The 17,774-nt window shown below is 38.1% G+C and overlaps 1 protein-coding gene across 3 annotated transcripts in view; it reads right to left on the bottom strand.

Moving 5' to 3' along the window:
- Positions 1 to 17,774, bottom strand: part of plcb1l (phospholipase C beta 1-like) — a 480,463-nt gene that overhangs the window by 59,547 nt on the left and 403,142 nt on the right. For all 3 annotated transcript variants that reach the window (XM_057823348.1, XM_057823349.1, XM_057823350.1), the window contains 4 exons: positions 15,595 to 15,761; positions 3,445 to 3,591; positions 464 to 621; positions 294 to 376 (listed from right to left, as the gene is read on the bottom strand). In XM_057823348.1, the coding sequence (XP_057679331.1) occupies positions 294 to 376; positions 464 to 621; positions 3,445 to 3,591; positions 15,595 to 15,761 (555 nt within the window). The remainder of the gene's footprint in view (positions 1 to 293; positions 377 to 463; positions 622 to 3,444; positions 3,592 to 15,594; positions 15,762 to 17,774) is intronic.

Genomic DNA, 17,774 nt, shown 5'->3' with positions numbered 1-17,774 from the left:
ATTTGAAATTGTTGGAAATCTTTCATATATTTACTGTATTTATTCATCGACTAAAACTTTTGAAGTTTATATATGAAAACATTTTGAGAATTGTCGACTAAAGCTAAAAAGACTAAGACGAAAATTAAAAGATTTGCCAAAAACAACACTGTGACATACAACCATTTCGACACACACTTGGAAGAAATTAAATTTGTATGTCGAAGTACCACTTTAGTTCCTAAGATGGTCCATACTTTAATCCTAACTTTAATAATAACTTTTATGTATTTAGCTATCTTAACCAGACTTACGAGTCAACGTGGTTCTCGAAAGACAAGATGACGGGAAAGGGCGACGTCTTGAAGGCACACTCTGCGATGGCCTCGATAACCTCCTACACACATTAAAGCATACAAGTTCACTAATAAATTTACTCGCCGTCTTTCTGACGTATAAAAACTTTTGTTTGTCTGAATAGTACCTTAAAGGAGACTTCTGTGGTCATAGTGAAGCCGTGAGTGATGACGGGTTCTTCTTCAGTGGTGCGTCCCTTCCAGCAGTCCAGTTCGATGCAGCGGCAGCCCGAGAGAAGAACCTGCTTGTACATCTCAACCGACGAGTTTCCTGCCAGCTGTCCCGCTACGTGTAAAAAATACAAAAAAACTGCTGGTTAGTATTTTTTCAGGCTGCTGTCGTGATAAATAAATAGCATCTAAGTCAAGAGTCTGTAATAAGACACTAGCTATCTGTCTTAGTGTGCGGTCTGGCTAGTAAGAGGAGCGTTACTTCTAAATAATATTACTCAAGAAAAAGTAGTCATCCAAAAATTTATTCAGGTACAAGTAAAAAAGTATTAGTTGAAAAGAATACTCACGTAATGAATAAAATTGTGAGTAACAGCTAACAATGTCTATTTTTTTGTCTCAGCACAACTTCATCTATATGAACACTTATTATTATGTACTGTAGCCTGGTGGTTCCCAACCTGCTAGCTTATAGCCATATATTATGCAGAATGGACTTGGTTGTAGGCTCCTCTTCTGGTTCAACAGGTGGCCTCTTCCCCGTAAAAAAGCTGTCCAAAGACGTTGCCGCCCGCAGCACACAGCCAACGGCAGCTATTATTACTGTTTACATCTACTGACGCTGGGCTGCTCTAGGTGTGCAAACACCCCATTAATGGCGGCCAACAACTTGAGGGCGACATACGCAAATCTCTATTCAATTTAGTCAAGTGGCAGAGGCCAGATTGGGGTCGTTGACAAATTATTTAGTTAGTATTTCTATGCACCTCAAGTAAATGTCACGGAGTAAATTTGACGCGTTACTACCCACGACTGTTCGCTAATGCTAACAAAATAGCGAGTGAGTACTACAGTGGTATGAAAAAGTATCTGAACCTTTTGGAATTTCTCACATTTCTGCATAAAATCACCATCTTCTGATCTCTGTCAAAATCACACAGATGAAAATACAGTGTCTGCTTTAACTAAAACCACCCAAACATCTATAGTTTTTCATTTTTTAATGAGGATACAATGCAAACAATGACAGATGGGGAAAATAAGTAAGTGAACCCTCTGCCTAAGAAGAATTCAAGAGCAATTGAAACCAATTTTTACCAAACATTTTAAGTCGGGTGTGTGCCCAATCACTGATGAGTGGTTTAAAGCTGCCCTTCACACTATTAGACACATATCTAGTAAGAAATGTCTTGATGAGAAGCATTGTCTGATGTGCATCAAGGCTCGGTCAAAAGAGCTGTTCGAAGACCTGCGATCAAGGATTGTTGATTTGTATAAAGCTGGGAAAGGATAAAAAACCATCTGTAAAAGTCTGAATGTTCATCAATCGACAGTCAGAGAAGTTGTCTACAAATTGACAGATTATGGCACTGTTGCTTCTTTCCCAAGAAGTGGCCCTCAACCAAAGATGACGCCAAGAGTTCAGCGCAGAATACTCAGAGAGGTAAAAAAAAAACAAAAAAACATCAGAGTCTGCTAAGGACTTACAAAAATTACTGGCACAGTCCAATATCTCTGTGCACACATCAACGATACGTAAAACTATAGCCCAGAATTGTGTTCATGGAAGGACTTCACGGAGGAAGCCACTGCTGTCTAAAAAAAACTTGGTTGCTCGTTTAATATTCGCAAAAAGGCATTTGGACACTCCACAGACGTTTTGGAAAAATATTTTGTGGAGTGATGAAACCAAACTAATTGTTTGGGAGTAACACACAACGTCATGTGTGGAGGAAAAATGGAACAGCTCACCAACATCTCCACTGTGAAGCATTGTGGAGGTAGCATCATGATTTGGGGCTGTTTTGCTGCCTCAAGGGCCTGGACAACTTGCAATCATTAATGGAAGAATGAATACAAAAGTTTATCAGGATGTTTTGCAGGAAACCTAAGACTGTCAGTCAGTTGAAGCTAAAAAGAGAATGGATGCTACAACAACACAATGATCCAAAACACAGAAGTAAATCAACTTCAGAATAGTTTCAGAAGAACAAAATACATGTTCTGGAGTGGCCAAGTCAAAGTCCAGACTTGAACCCCATTGAGATGCTGTGGCATGACCTAAAGACAGCGATTCATGCAAGACATCCTAGGAATCTGACTGAACTACAGCAGTTTTGTAGAGAAGAATGGGCCAAGATTAGTCCTAATCGATATGCCAGATCTGCAGCTACAGGAAGCATCTGGTTGAAGTTATTGCTGCCAAAGGAGGGGGCACAAAATATTAAATGTGATGATTCACTTACTTATTTTCCCCCTTCTGTCATTGTTTGCAAACTATCCTCATTAAAATATGAAAACCTATAGATGTTCAGGTGGTTTTAGTTAAAGCAGACACTGTTTTTTTTCATCTGTGTGATTTTGACAAAGATCAGATCACATTTGATGGCGATTTTATGCAGACATATGAGAAGTTCCAAATTGTTCAGATACGATGTCATATGGTTATATATGTTATATGTACTCTTATTTGAAATATAAACCAACCGCATGTTGTAATTTAAACGAGGAAAACATGAAGTTAAATCTGAATTTAGCAGCTTTCTCATCTGTGGCATCGCTAGCTAGCCAAGACTGATAACGTTACGACTTTAACTCGATGACTGGACGCTCAGAAAGCTGCTAAGTTGAAATGCAACCCAACCAACCATCTCCTAATGTAACATTAGAGTCATACAGGAAGAGATTCAACAGCTTTCTCATTTCCCCATTTGTTTGCCCATTACTGGAATTCAGTGAACTCCCATCAGAGAAAGCCACTTCATAAGAGTCCATCCAACAATGAAATTGAATCATTAAAGGGAAAAGTCTTAACATGGTGATTTCAGCATTTCATGCAAGTTACAAGGAACAGCAAAAATAGGTTCATGAATAACAATGAGGATGTGCGTGTTTGGGGTTGGGGAATGCGTTTGTGGCAAGGGGGTTGTTCGTTTACCTGTGAGGTAAGTGTTGTGTGAAGAGTTGATGAAATAGTGTGAGAGGGGAAAGGTCATGTCTTCACTCTGGTCCAGTTTTTCTGGGGGAATAATGCTGTTCTCCTCGCCGTTCAGATACCTAGCGAAGCCCTCCAAAGAGATCTGACCTGCGTAAATGAAAAAAAAACAAAAATCAATAAAATCAACTGGAGCAGACCCGTGCCGTCCATAAAGCGATTTAGGCAACCGCCTAAGGGCGCACCAGTGTCCATAAAGGCGTTAAGAAAAATATTCAAATCATATTTGATGATAGCAGTACTAAAGACATTATACAAACAATAAAACAAAAGAACAACAAAACCGTTCATAATAAGTCTTTAAATAATAATTAAATCATTTTTCTAGTGTGCCTTCTGCCCGTTTGTTTTCCTGTGATGCGATAATTTCACTACAGACCCTAGTCTCACTCGCCACCCAGCAGAGCAGCGAGCTACCTGAAGGTGCTACTTTTAGCCTCCGCAACTGAGCGACATTACAGTAACAAGTCAACTTCATGAAAAGACAAAAGCCCTCCGGGACCGAGAAGATAAAGAAAAAAGACAGCAAAGACGTGAATAAAAACAGGTTTGTTGTGATGATTTTTTTCAACAGCATAAGCATGTAGATTCAGCGCAACTGCAAGCTAGCGGTTATTTACATAGAGCTTATATGACTTAGTGCTAAAGCAAAATTATACTGTATCATTAGCCAGGCTGTTGTTTTAGAAATATTTTCAGTATTCAGCCAGCTGTGGATTAGTTTCAGTTAAATTTACTCCCCCTCCAATTTTAGAGAAATTTGAACAAAGTGTATGGGAGACTAAAATTGTCTTGCTTATTTTCATGTGATGTGAACCACTTTTACCTTGTGCTTTTCAAATAAATTTGCTTTGTCTAAAAGTGCCAAGGTTAATTAAATAAATACAACATTAAATATGGAATTAATAATTTCAAAGTTCTGTGGTATGGGGGACTAAAAGTGCCACGGATTTAAATGCAAACATTTGTTATTAAATGTGTCATTAATTCATTAAAATGGCGATCACGTTCATGTGAAAACATATTTAATTTAGGGCTGTCAAAATTATCGCGCTAACGGGCGTTAATTAATTTTTTAAATTAATCACGTTAAAATATTTGACGCAATTAAACGCAGATTACCCGCTCAGACAGATTTAAATGGCGGTACAGTGAAACGCTCACTTGTTAATTGTGTTTTATGGAGTTTTGCTGCCCTATGCTGGCGCTTGGGTGTGACTGATTTTATAGGCTTCAGCACCCATGAGCATTGTGTAAGTAATTATTGACATCAACAATGGCGGGCTACTACTTTATTTTTTGATTGAAAATTTTACAAATTTCATTAAAACGAAAACATTAAGAGGGGTTTTAATATAAAATTTCTATGACTTGTACTAACATTTTTCTTTTAAGAACGACAAGTCTTTCTATCCATGGATCGCGTTAACAGAATGTTAGTAATGTTAATGCCATCTTGTTGATTTATTGTTATAATGAACAAATACAGTCCTTGTGTACCGTATGTTGAATGTATATATCCATCTTGTGTCTTATCTTTCCATTCCAACAATAATTTACAGAAAAATATGGCATATATTATAGATGGTTTGAATTGCGATTAATTGCGATTAATTTTTAATCTGTGATTAACTCGATTAAAAATTTTAATCGTTTGACAGCCCTAATTCAATTTATTGTTATTTTTTGCTATCATATATTATTTAATTCATTATTATTGGATAGTCCTGTGTAGTTGACGTATTTTCGTTTAACTACGCTCATCAAAGATAGCGGCCGAATCCAAGAGACAGGTACAGTAGGCTGCAAGAATTTAGGCGCTATTATGGTTATGTCATGCTGGTTTCACAATCAACAGCTATTTGACGAATATAATGGAACATTCCACTTTCTTCTCTTTGTACATCCTGGACCATCTTTTATGGCGAACTTATCCACATCAGCACCAAGTCCAAGCCCACCAAGTCCAAGAAAGAAGTGCACCTTCCAAAACAACTGTCATATCAAAGTGCAATAGATGCTTTTGCATCAGTGAAGCTAAGGTGAGTAAGGTTATAGGTCAAGGTGAAAAAAAAAAGGTTCATTTGAAAGTGTTCTGTGTGTCTTTATATAGGTTTGTGTGGGTGGGTATTAATCATATTGTAATAACAATTCTAATTTATTTAATGCATTTGTTTTTTAAATGTTTTTTATTAGTGCTTTTGAATAGTTATTACTAGAGATGTCCCAATCGATCGGCATCCCGATCGATCGGGTCCGATCACGTCATTTTCAAAGTATCGGAATTGGCAAAAAAATATCAGCCATGCCTTTTTTAAATATATATATATATTTTAATTAAATTGTTTTCTAATTGTATTTAATGTTACAGACATAATATGTTACACTCATCCAGAGACGTTAGTTTAGGCTTAAGGTAGGGTTATCAAAAATATCCCAATAACGGCGGCAATTAATTTATCAAAAAATGTGTCACATTAAAATAATTAACGCAATTAATGTATGCGCTGCACGACCCTCTCACTCATTGTCGCGCTCAATCTGTAATGACGCCGTTTTACCCATATATAGAGATAAAAGGCAGCGCTAAATGAGTAGAGTGAATTTTGGCAACTTTTGGAGCCTTTCTTCAATTGCAATCCCTCTCCCTATGATTTGAAATATCATGGGAAGCAATGTGGGGAAGCAAGGTGGCAATTGATCTTTGTCTTAACACCTTAAGTTATTTCCCAAAGCAGAGAACATATATCCATTGGTAGCACGATGCACAGTCATGGTTCCACTTCCCATCATGCATTGGGGCATGGCTGCAGTATCATTTACTGAAAGCTCAACAAATACACTAGATGGCAATATTTAGTCACAATATACAAAGTCACAAGTCTTTCTATCCGTGGATCCCTCTCACAGAAAGAATGTTAATAATGTAAATGCCATCTTGAGGATTTATTGTCATAATAAACAAATACAGTACTTATGTACTGTATGTTGAATGTATATATTCGTCCGAGTTTTATTCATTTTTTTCTTGATGCATTGCCCAAATGTATATGATCGGGAAAAATTATCGGGAATGATTGGAATTGAATCGGGAGAAAAAAAAAGCAATCGGATCGGGAAATATCGGGATCGGCAGATACTCAAACTAAAACGATCAGGATCGGATCGGGAGCAAAAAAACATGATCGGAACAACCCTAGTTATTACAGCATTTTTCTTTTAATTTATGCACTTGTTTGTTGTCTTTCTTTTTAGATAATAAATTACAAAGAGATAATATATGTATTATATGTGGTGAAAAGTGGGGGGTGGGGGGGCAACAAATGTGTTGCCTAGGGCACCAAATTGGTCAGGAACTGCCCTGAACTGGAGATTAAGGCTCCCACAATTGCCAGATGCCAACTGTCGGAATTTTCTCATGCGTTTTATTACACATAGATGACTTCATACACTGAAGGTCGCTATTTGCCTTCTCTATGCTATTAAAAAACAAATTAAATTCATATTCCGCCCACATACTACCTTGTTTAGCTTTAACATATTGGGTACAGGGCTTAGAGGTAAAAAAGAAAAAAACGGAAAACCACTAATGTTCTACTGGGCACGCAACCACATTCTGACGTTATGCTAAATATGCAAAGTGATGCGTGCGCTCGGTGGGCGCAGCATGTCCCCCCGGCCACTTTATGCTAATTAATGCGGCGCCGCCCTCTGCAGAGTCACTTCTCTAATTAACAGCGGGCTGTCTTCTGTAAAATCGCAGCTCTTGGCATCGTGGTTATCCCTAAAGACTAGTGGGGGGGCTGTCCTGGCCACCAGGTGGTGTAACCCCTCCAACCTTCCAACCCCTGAGTATGCACTGCCAGGAGGCCAAACATGGAGAACCAGTGTTAAGACAATCAACATTAGGAGGAGACAAAATCTCTAAAAAGAGTTTGCAAGCTCTCAGAAAATGACATAAAAAAAAAAAAAAGGGAGTTTCTGAACAAACTGGTAGACTTCCAGTTTGTTTAATTGAAACCTTTATGTGGGTCTACTTATGACAGAAATGCTTCCCAAATTTTATGTTGCAAAATGAAATTGGCTTCAAGGTCTACATTTTTAAAAAAATGTTTTTCGGCTCGTCATCAAATTATGCAACTATGCTTGGCCCTCATACAATGAATATTACTAAAAATCCCTGCAAATGACTATTCAGCTTCTGGAGAGTTTTTTTGAGTGTCTGCTAATGATAGCCACGCCTACCAAATTTCATGATGCTAAGTGGATGCGGCATTCAGAGCGGAATATTTTGTTTTATGGCCAGTCATCAAAAAGTGCCCCCTTCCTTCACAGGAAATGACAACAACTCAAAATCCTGGCTGTTTAGTAGTCAGCTTCTTTAGGCTTTTTTGTACTTCTTTTAATGACAGATATGCCTGCCAAATTTTACACTGCTTTTAGGTAATCTGGTGTCAGGGGCTGAATTTTCAAATTCCTGAGCCATACCACCTCCTTAATATAGTCATTTAATAAGTCAAGTTCCATTTCAGTAAAGCCATTCTCTCAGTGACAATAAAGATGATGCTCTAGTGCTGTCTTGTTCCTCTTTTAACAATGTTAGCATACAGCCAAGCCGTTTAAAGAGCTGCTAAGAGATTATTATTAGGTGGGGCTTTGCATGGCAGAGGTCCAGAGAGTAAAATTTCTTCTTTTTTTTTTGTCTTATGTCCATATCTAATCAGAATTCAGGGATTTAAGCATTTATTCACAAGAATTTTCACCGGAAAAGCTCTTTTTACATAAGGCGGCCGCCACATTGACTAACAAACTAGCATCATAGTTTGACATATTCACGTAAAATAAATGCTAACTGCCCTTTTTTTTTTTTTTTTGCTTTTAATCAAGAATCAAGACAGTTTTACGTCCATATCTATAAAGAATTCAGGGATTTAAGCATTTATTCAAAAGAATTTTCACCGGGAAAACTCTGTTTACATATGGCAGCCGCCACATTGACTGACAGACTAGCATTGTACTTTGACCTATTTATGTAAAATAAATGCAAACAGCAAGTTTTTTTTTTTTTTTTGCTTTTAACCAAGAATAGAGACTGTTTTACGTCCATATCTATAAAGAATTCAGGGATTTAAGCATTTATTCACAAGAATTTCCACCGGAAAAGCTCTGTTTACATATGGCGGCTGCGACATTGATTACCAGACTAGCATCGTACTGTGACATAAATTGTTTACGTAAAATAAATGTTAACTACACGTTTTTTCTTCTTCTTTTTTTTTTTTTCTTTTAACCAACAATCCAGACTGTTTTACGTCCATATCTATATAGAATTCAGAGATTTAAGCATTTATTCACAAGAATTTTCACTGGAAAAGCTCTTTTTACATAAGGTGGCTGCCACATTGACTGACAGACTAGCATCGTACTTCAACATTTTTACGTAAAAAATGCTAACTGCATATTTTTTTTGTGCTTTTAACCAAGAATCGAGACTGTTTTATGTCCATATTTATAAATAAGGGATTTAAGCATTTATTCACATGAAATTTTCAATGAAAAAAGCTCTTTGTCTGTGTCGATGGACACGCCAACAATGCAGGCCCCCTATTAATTGGCTCCGCACTAGGCATGTGCCGGTATGAGATTTTGACGGTACGATAACCGTGAGCAAAAATACCGCGGTTTCACGGTATCACGGTATTGCAATTATAGCTCCCAAATTTTGAGATGTATGGGTTTTAAAAAAAAAAAAAAAAAAATTCCATTGAACAGGTTTTTTTTTTTTTCAGAACATATTTGCAAATTGGAACATGAATATAATGTGAAAATAAATTAATGTGAAAATAAATAAATTAACAAAAACTAACAAATATTTTATATAAAATTAAAATAAATAGAACCTAGACTATACCCACAGCCAGAGCTCAAGTTGCTCAATAATAGAGCAAGAACAAAATAATTGCTATAAAAAAGTAAGAACACTTCTAAATAAAATTAAAAATATATACTGTATGACTTTTTTTGAGGGGGAGAAGCTGAAGTTTCGCCATTTTCAGCCACTGTGTCAACTCTCTTCTACATGATGTCATGCCTTTGTGTTAAAAAGAACAACGAATTCATAAGTTAATAAGTTAGTTAAAAATGTATAAGTTAGTTTTATAAGTTAGTTAAAATGTAAATATTGTTGAGGTTTCAAGGCTTCATCTAAAACAAAAAGTGAGGAGTGAGACCTCCTTTCGCAATTAGCGATCTTTGACGCGATCCTTTTTTTTTCTCCCCCCTTCATTCAAGCTTGTTTCTCACTCAGCGGCTGTGAGACATAAAACGTCGACCAAGCTGCTCTCCCAGCTTAGCCTAGGCTAACATTCGTCTTTGTAAGTTTTAGTTAGTTTGTATATTGAATTTGAAAGGAAAATGTATGTTTTGTTTTTGGCGACCTTTTTCATGGTGCTACTGCTATCCTGTTGAACCTACTCACATGTGGAAAAATCCAATTGTATAACGTTTTAAATGTATTCATTTGTATATTTCACCACGATTTGAGAGCTCAATAAATTGAAGAAAAGTACGCCTTGTGTTTCGAGGGTTGGTTTTTGGGTTTGCTGGCTGTTTAGCAGAATAGCGTTACTGACACTCACGGCAACAAACGGGAAGGGTGAGCGCTGCCGCACCAAGCCACTTCGGCTGCATTTTGGCACATGAAAAATAGCGAATACCGTACTAAGGTATGACGGAAAATTTTAGTGGTTTTGAAACCGCGACGTTTTCACACCACGGTAAACCGTGAAACCGGTAACCGGCACATGTCTACTCCGCACCCCATGTCCCGTCAATATCATTATGATGTCTATGGCAGGCATCTGATCCTCATGGATTTTAAATCTAACAACTTTGATTTGGACTATTACATTATTAACAAAACAAAAAAAAAAAGTCAAATACAGCACATTTCAAGACAAAAATGTCAACGCGAGTGCCCTTGAGTGATGTAAAAGTGGGGCATACGGATGAGCAGATGGCAGCATTTCCCTTCCGGCGGGATAAATACTTCACACGGGGGAAAAAATGTGTCGTCACTAAGACAGGGAAGGGCAAGCTTCCAAGGAGCAAGAGTAAACACACACCAGTGATTACAGTTTAATAACACGCTTGTTTGAATGTGCTTTAGAAACGATGAGAGCTACTTTATTAGGCAAACCTGATTGCCTACATCAGCGCTTAAACACAAAAAAGCTATTTTTCTATGTATCAACCACAAATCCATTCATCCAACTTGTCCACACAGCCTTTCATCTAGTCCGCTGTAGGACTCCATTATCGAATAGATTTCAACAGATTTTGTAAAGCCTTGACCTTGAATGCAGAGAGAGGCACTTGGCTGCTTGTGCAGAGGCTGACACCTGGGATGACTTGAGAGCAAATCTTGATTCACTGCAGCTCGTCCATCTAGCCGCTCGTTCATGAATTATTCGCTCACTCGTCACTTCTGATGTTCAATTTTTAAAACCAGAAAAGCGGGCCGGGCTGACATGCTCTTCATCATATTCCAGCTCTAGCTTCAGCTTACTGGCACTATTTAACAGACAGGGGTCCACATCTGTTCGTCCTAATCTTGTAAACATTGGTCCAAACATTGCTGTTCTTGGCAGCGTCCTGCTGCTACCCAAAAAAAAATACTACTCAAGACATGAAAAATCTAACAGCAGTGAAACACGAAAAAAAAAGTGGTGTTGTTCTCTCAGTTGCAGCCAAAACACTGTAGCCATCACTCGTTTTCTAATAGTATAGGCCATCACTAAATAATTGGTGACGAGGTATGTTCAAGTGTATCTACCGTGGGGCAAATAAGTATTTAGTCAACCACTAATTGTGCAGGCTCTCCCACTTGAAAATATTAGAGAGGCCTGTAATTGTCAACATGGGTAAACCTCAACCATGAGAGACAGAATGTGGAAAAAAAACAGAAAATCACATTGTTTGATTTTTAAAGAATTTATTTGCAAATCATGGTGGAAAATAAGTATTTGCTCAATACCAAAAGTTCATCTCAATACTTTGTTATGTACCCTTTGTTGGCAATAACGTTTTCTGTAACTCTTCACAAGCTTTTCACACACTGTTGCTGGTATTTTGGCCCATTCCTCCTTGCAGATCTCCTCTAGAGCAGTGATGTTTTGGGGCTGTCGTTGGGCAACACGGACTTTCAACTCCCTCCACAGATTTTCTATGGGGTTGAAATCTGGAGATTGGCTAGGCCACTCCAGGACCTTGTAATGTTTCTTACGAAGCCACTCCTTTGTTGCCCGGGCTGTGTGTTTGGGATCATTGTCATGCTGAAAGACCCAGCCACACCTCATCTTCAATGCCCTGGCTGATGGAAGGAGATTTTCACTCAAAATCTCTCGATACATGGGCCCATTCATTCTTTCGTTTACACAGATCAGTCGTCCTGGTCCCTTTGCAGAAAAACAGCCCCAAAGCATGATGTTTCCACCCCCATGCTTCACAGTGCGTATGGTGTTCTTCGGATGCAATTCAGTATTCTTTCTCCTCCAAACACGAGAACCTGTGTTTCTACCAAAAAGTTCTATTTTGGTTTCATCTGACCATAACCAGTGTTGGGCACGTTACTTTCAAAAAGTAATTAGTTACATTACTCACTACTTCTTCCAAAAAGTAACAGTTAGGAACTGAATTACTCTATAGTAAAAGTAACTAGTTACCAGGGAAAGTAACTATTTCTGTTACTTTAAAAAGAACTTGTTGTATGTCAAAATTTTGAAATTTTCTGAGCAGTATTCGAGTCAGTGGAATAGAGAAGAACAGACAGGTAGTTAACTTGTTAGGTGCTTCAGCAGATTTGAATTGCTTACCACAGATGTCGACAAAAGCTTTGCCCCGGGCAGTGTTGTACTAAGTAACGCGTTACTGTAATCTGATGTAAATCTGATTACTTTCTTCAGTAACGAGTAATCTAACGCGTTCATTTTTCCAAGACAGTAATCTGATTAAAGTTAGTTTCCCTAGTGCCTGTGCGTTACTATTTTGTTTTTGCCTCATAATGTATGTAGAATGAAAAATACTGTAGTTATGTACGAAGAGCATTTCTCATCGCGGAGAAAAAAAAAAAAAAACGGGTCACGTGTATGCTGTATGAGCGTGGTTTCCCACGGCCGTCAACAACATAGCATTCTGACGAGGCAGCGAGGTTAACAGTGAAAGGCAGGATATATACCGCAAATGGATGCCTTTGCTCACTGGAAATAAGCCATTACTTCACATTTCTGTCCAGTAAAGATGACAAAAATATCTCCGTGCGTTGCAAACTTTACGCTGGCTGAAAAAGACTGTCAGCCGCTAAAAACTCTACATCCAATTCAACAAGGAAGCACTTGGAACTACAGCACAACGCGACGAAACTCGAAACCTTCAGGTAACAAGACAGTCAGCACTTCTACAGTTTGTAACCAGCCTTTATGCGCATTTTATTGTCAGGCGGAGTTTTACTTTTGTGGGGCTGGGGGCAAAGCATGTTGATGAATGAATAAATGAATGGCGCGTCCCAAGATGACTGAAACAAAAGTCAAAAGTTTGGACACATCTAAACATTTATACGCTTTATATATTTTCACTACTATTGTAAATCTCTCTCTGAATACATCAAAACTATGAACGAATATGTGGAATGGCAAAAAAAAGTGAAATAACTGAAAACAGGTTTTATATTCTACATTCTTCAAAGTATACACCGTTGAGGTGTCGCCAAACTTTTGGCCAATACTGGATATATACATATATATAAAACCGTTCAAGCTCAGTTGTTGTTGGTTGTGTTTGAAAGCTTAGGTTTACAGAAATTCTAAATATCCATCCTGCCTCCACAGGTGTAGTTTTGGCTTAGCAAAGCAAAAGATAAGTCTCTTAGGTGGTAGTCACAAGATCTGCTCGAAAAATGATTTTGACCCATTATGAAATACGCTGTAGGATTCTTGTTCATTTCATCAATTTTTGTTGTTTGTTTTATTGCTTTACAACTTTTATAGACAATATTTTAACAGCTAGGTCTTTATTTTAAAGGGGAAGTTCAGAATTTTTGGCATTAGGTTTTATCTTGGAGTTTAGCAGGGGTTTATTTAGTTGTTGGAGTTGATTTTAACAAATTCCGTGCAGTTTGTCAGTTATCTGTTAGTTTCAGGGCTCCGGGGTGGCTAAGCTACCACGAGTCAATGGTGGTTGAAATCAACTCCATCGACTAATTCAACCCCCGCTAACTCAAAGATTAAGCCTTATGTGAAAAATTCAATTACATGTGATGACATTTTGTTGTTGTCATTTTTATGTTGAGGTAGCAAAAGGAGAAAAATTGGTAAAAAGTAACTGATAAGTTACTTTTAAAGTAACTTAGTTACTTTGATAATAAAGTAATCGGTAAAGTAACTAGATTACTTTTTTTTAGATGTAATCAGTAATCAGTAATTAAATTACTTTTTTAAGTAATCTGTGACAACACTGGCCCCGGGACATAAATTACACATTACATCCGGGTTCTTTCCTTTAATTTCGGCAAACTTGAAATAGTGTCTATATCTCCACCTCTTAAAGGACAATTTTTCTTCTGAATGCTCTGCCAACCCGACCCTGTGCATCTGTTTTGCGTGTGTGTGTTTGCCGCACGCGCTGTTCCGGTTTGCTTGTGAAATCACCGGCTCTGATTGGCTTACCACGACACATGACTCTAATCCTCAGCCAATCACAATCACTTCCATCGCATCTCTCGAGGGGCTGCATTCAGGTAGGCTCGTTTCCCGACAATTCACGTCACCTTCAAAGGGTCTGCCATCCTCAAGATGGAAGCAGAATTATTGCTGGCTGACAGTGGGAGATGGGAACGAGGCTAGCATCAGGTGTAGCAAACACAGAAACGTTACCAAACTTTGGAAAGCATTGTCTAATTGAATGAGCAGGGACAAACAGCTTGGAGTCAGAAGTACGTGCGCTATTCTCGAACCTGAACGCACCCCAAGTCTTGGATGACAAATCAACAGAGCAGAGAGTCGACTCGACACGGCTGGTAGTTTCTTCAATTTATTCAGAGTAAGTAACGAACTGCTTTTGACCGTCAATAACGGTAGCGGCGTAGTAACGGCGGAAAAAGTAATTAGTTAGATTACCCCGTGACTGAAAAAATAACGCTGTTACGTAACGGCGTTATTTATAACGGCGTTACTCCCAACACTGACCATAAAACATTCTCCCAGTCCTCTTCTGGATCATCCAAATGCTCTCTAGTGAACCGCAGACGGGCCTGGACGTGTACTTTCTTCAGCAGGGGGACACGTCTGGCAGTGCAGGATTTGAGTCCCTGGCGGCGCATTGTGTTACTGATAGTAGCCTTTGTTACTGTGGTCCCAGCTCTCTGTAGGTCATTCACTAGGTCTCCCCGTGTGGTTCTGGAATTTTTGCTCACCGTTCTTGTTATCATTTTGACGCCACGGGGTGAGATCTTGCATGGAGCCCCAGATCGAGGGAGATTATCAGTGGTCTTGTATGTCTTTCATTTTCTAAAAATTGCTCCCACAGTTGATTTCTTTACACCAAGCGTTTTACCTATTGCAGATTCAGTCATCCCAGCCTGGTGCAGGTCTACAATTTTGTCTCTGGTGTCCTTCGACAGCTCTTTGGTCTTGCCCATAGTGGAGTTTGGAGTGTGACTGACTGAGGTTGTGGACAGGTGTCTTTTATACCGATAATGAGTTAAAACAGGTGTCATTAATACAGGTACCGAGTGGAGCCTCGTTAGACCTCGTTAGAAGAAGTTAGACCTCTTTGACAACCAGAAATCTTGCTTGTTTGTAGGTGACCAAATACTTATTTTCCACTCTAATTTGGAAATAAATTCTTTAAAAATCAAACAATGTAATTTTTTCCCCCCACATTCTGTCTCTCATGGTTGAGCTTTACCCATGTTGACAATTACAGGCCTCTCCAATCTTTTCAAGTAGGAGAACTTGCACAATTGGTGGTTGACTAAATACTTATTTGTCCCACTGTAATTTACCAAATTGACCATATATACTATAAGAGCATACTGACCGTTCTGTGCTAGTGTGGCGTTGGGTTCGTATTTGTCCAGCAGCTGTTGGACCTGCTCGGGCTTGAGGGGCGGGTACAGGATCTCATTGAGTCGGGGGTCTCGCTGCTTGTTGTTGATGAAGTCGGTCATCTGCTCCACGCTCATGTACGGACGAGTCTTTGCACCCCTGATGCGCCACCAGAACAAGAAGAAATTGAAGTGAATGTGCAGATAAGGTCACAAATGCATGTCAAAAAGAAGCAGTCATGTAAAAAAATTAGGACACCAAATTGAATATTCAGTTTTTTATTAAGAAATGTTCAAATATCAATGTCTGATCTTGTTTTCTTTATCTCTCGAAAATAATAAATTGAGAGATTTAATTGCAGGTAAAGCACAAAAATGAACATTGTTTTACTCATTAAACCAAATATAACAACAAAAATGCATATTCTAACTGAAGAAAAAGTTAGGACACCTTAGCACCTAATAGCTAGTGTTACCCCCTTTGGCTGAAATAACTTCAATGAGACACTTTTTAAAGCCATCTACCAGTCTTTTACATCATTAAAGACGCCATGATTTTAACAGGATATTATTGCGTACTTACCATGTTTCAATCCCAAAACTCCATGTAGCATGTCTCACCGAGTGTCAAGACACAGCTGTGAATGACCACAGCCGGATTTTTGGGGGATTTTATGGGTGAAACATGGTAATATAACAAGGGTCGCAATGCAGAAATCGCAGACATTAAGGAGTGGTCGAGATTTTTTCTTTTTACCCTTTTCAAAGTTTTTTTTCAATTTTTCTTTGTTTGGATCGATTATTCATCATCTAACATATCGGGAAAATGTGACAATAACAAAAAAAATACTATTAGGCGATAGTTATGAGGTAGATATCCGCGACTTATTTACGGACACCATTTTTTTCATTGTGACGTAATTTGTTTGAAAATTTAAAATATGCGAGTGAATAATTTTTGCAAGTGTTTTTAAAAAAAAAAAATTTTTTTTAAACTAAATGTTAGACATCAATTCATGATTCTAAGCTAAAAATGACAGACATTTTGAATAATATAATTACTAAAGATGTCCCGATCGATCGGGTCCGATCACGTCATTTTCAAAGTATCGGAATCGGCAAAAAAATATCAGACATGCCTTTTTTTAATATATATATATATTTTTTTTAATTAAATCGTTTTCTAATTGTATTTAACGTTACAGACAAAATGTCTTACACTCATCCAGAGTAGTTTTGGCTTATAGTAGGGCTGTCATATTTATTGCGTGAACGGCAGTAATGAATTTTTTAAAATTAATCACGTTAAATAATTAACGCGTTTTACCTATAGATAGCGCTAAAGGGCAGCGTATAATGAGTAGAGAGAATTTTGACAGCCTTTGGAGCCATTTTTTATGTGGCTAAAGCATTACAATACCTCTCTCAACAATTAAAAATAACGTGGGAGGCAAAGTAGGGAAGAAAGGTAGTAGTTGATCATTTTCTTAACACCATATGTTCTTTCCCAATGCAGAGAAGATATATCAATTGGTGCCCCTACGCACAGTCATGGTTGCACTTCCCATCATGCATTTGGGCAGAAGTTAAATGGCTGCAGTATCATTGACTGAAAGTTCAACAAATACACTAGATGGCAATATTTAGTCACAATACACAAAATCACATTTATCCTTTAAGAATTACAAGTCTTTCTATCCGTGGATCCCTCTCACAGAAAGAATGTTATTAACGTAAATGCCATCTTGAGGATTTATTGTCATAATAAACAAATACAGTACTTATGTACTGTATGTTGAATGTATATATTCGTCCGAGTTTTATTCATTTTTTTCTTAATGCATTGCCAAAATGTATATGATCGGGAAAAATTATCGGGAATGATTGGAATTGAATCGGGAGCAAAAAAAAAAAAAAAAAAAAAAAGCAATCGGATCGGGAAATATCGGGATCGGCAGATACTCAAACTAAAACGATCGGGATCGGATCGGGAGCAAAAAAACATGATCGGAACAACCCTAATAATTACTTACCTTCTTTTTATGGCTGGGTTGAAACAAAAGCGGTTGCGCGACGTCTGTAAACGGGGGATTCCAGGGTAACACGGACAAATTAAAAATAGCTCGGGGGCTTAATGCACCATGAATGTGCTATGGCAGCATATAGACATATT

The sequence above is a fragment of the Corythoichthys intestinalis genome, chromosome 19, assembly GCF_030265065.1.
Source record: "Corythoichthys intestinalis isolate RoL2023-P3 chromosome 19, ASM3026506v1, whole genome shotgun sequence".
Lineage (NCBI taxonomy): Eukaryota > Metazoa > Chordata > Actinopteri > Syngnathiformes > Syngnathidae > Corythoichthys > Corythoichthys intestinalis.
Note: the sequence above shows the minus strand (reverse complement) of the source record. Positions and strands in the feature narration are given on the sequence as shown.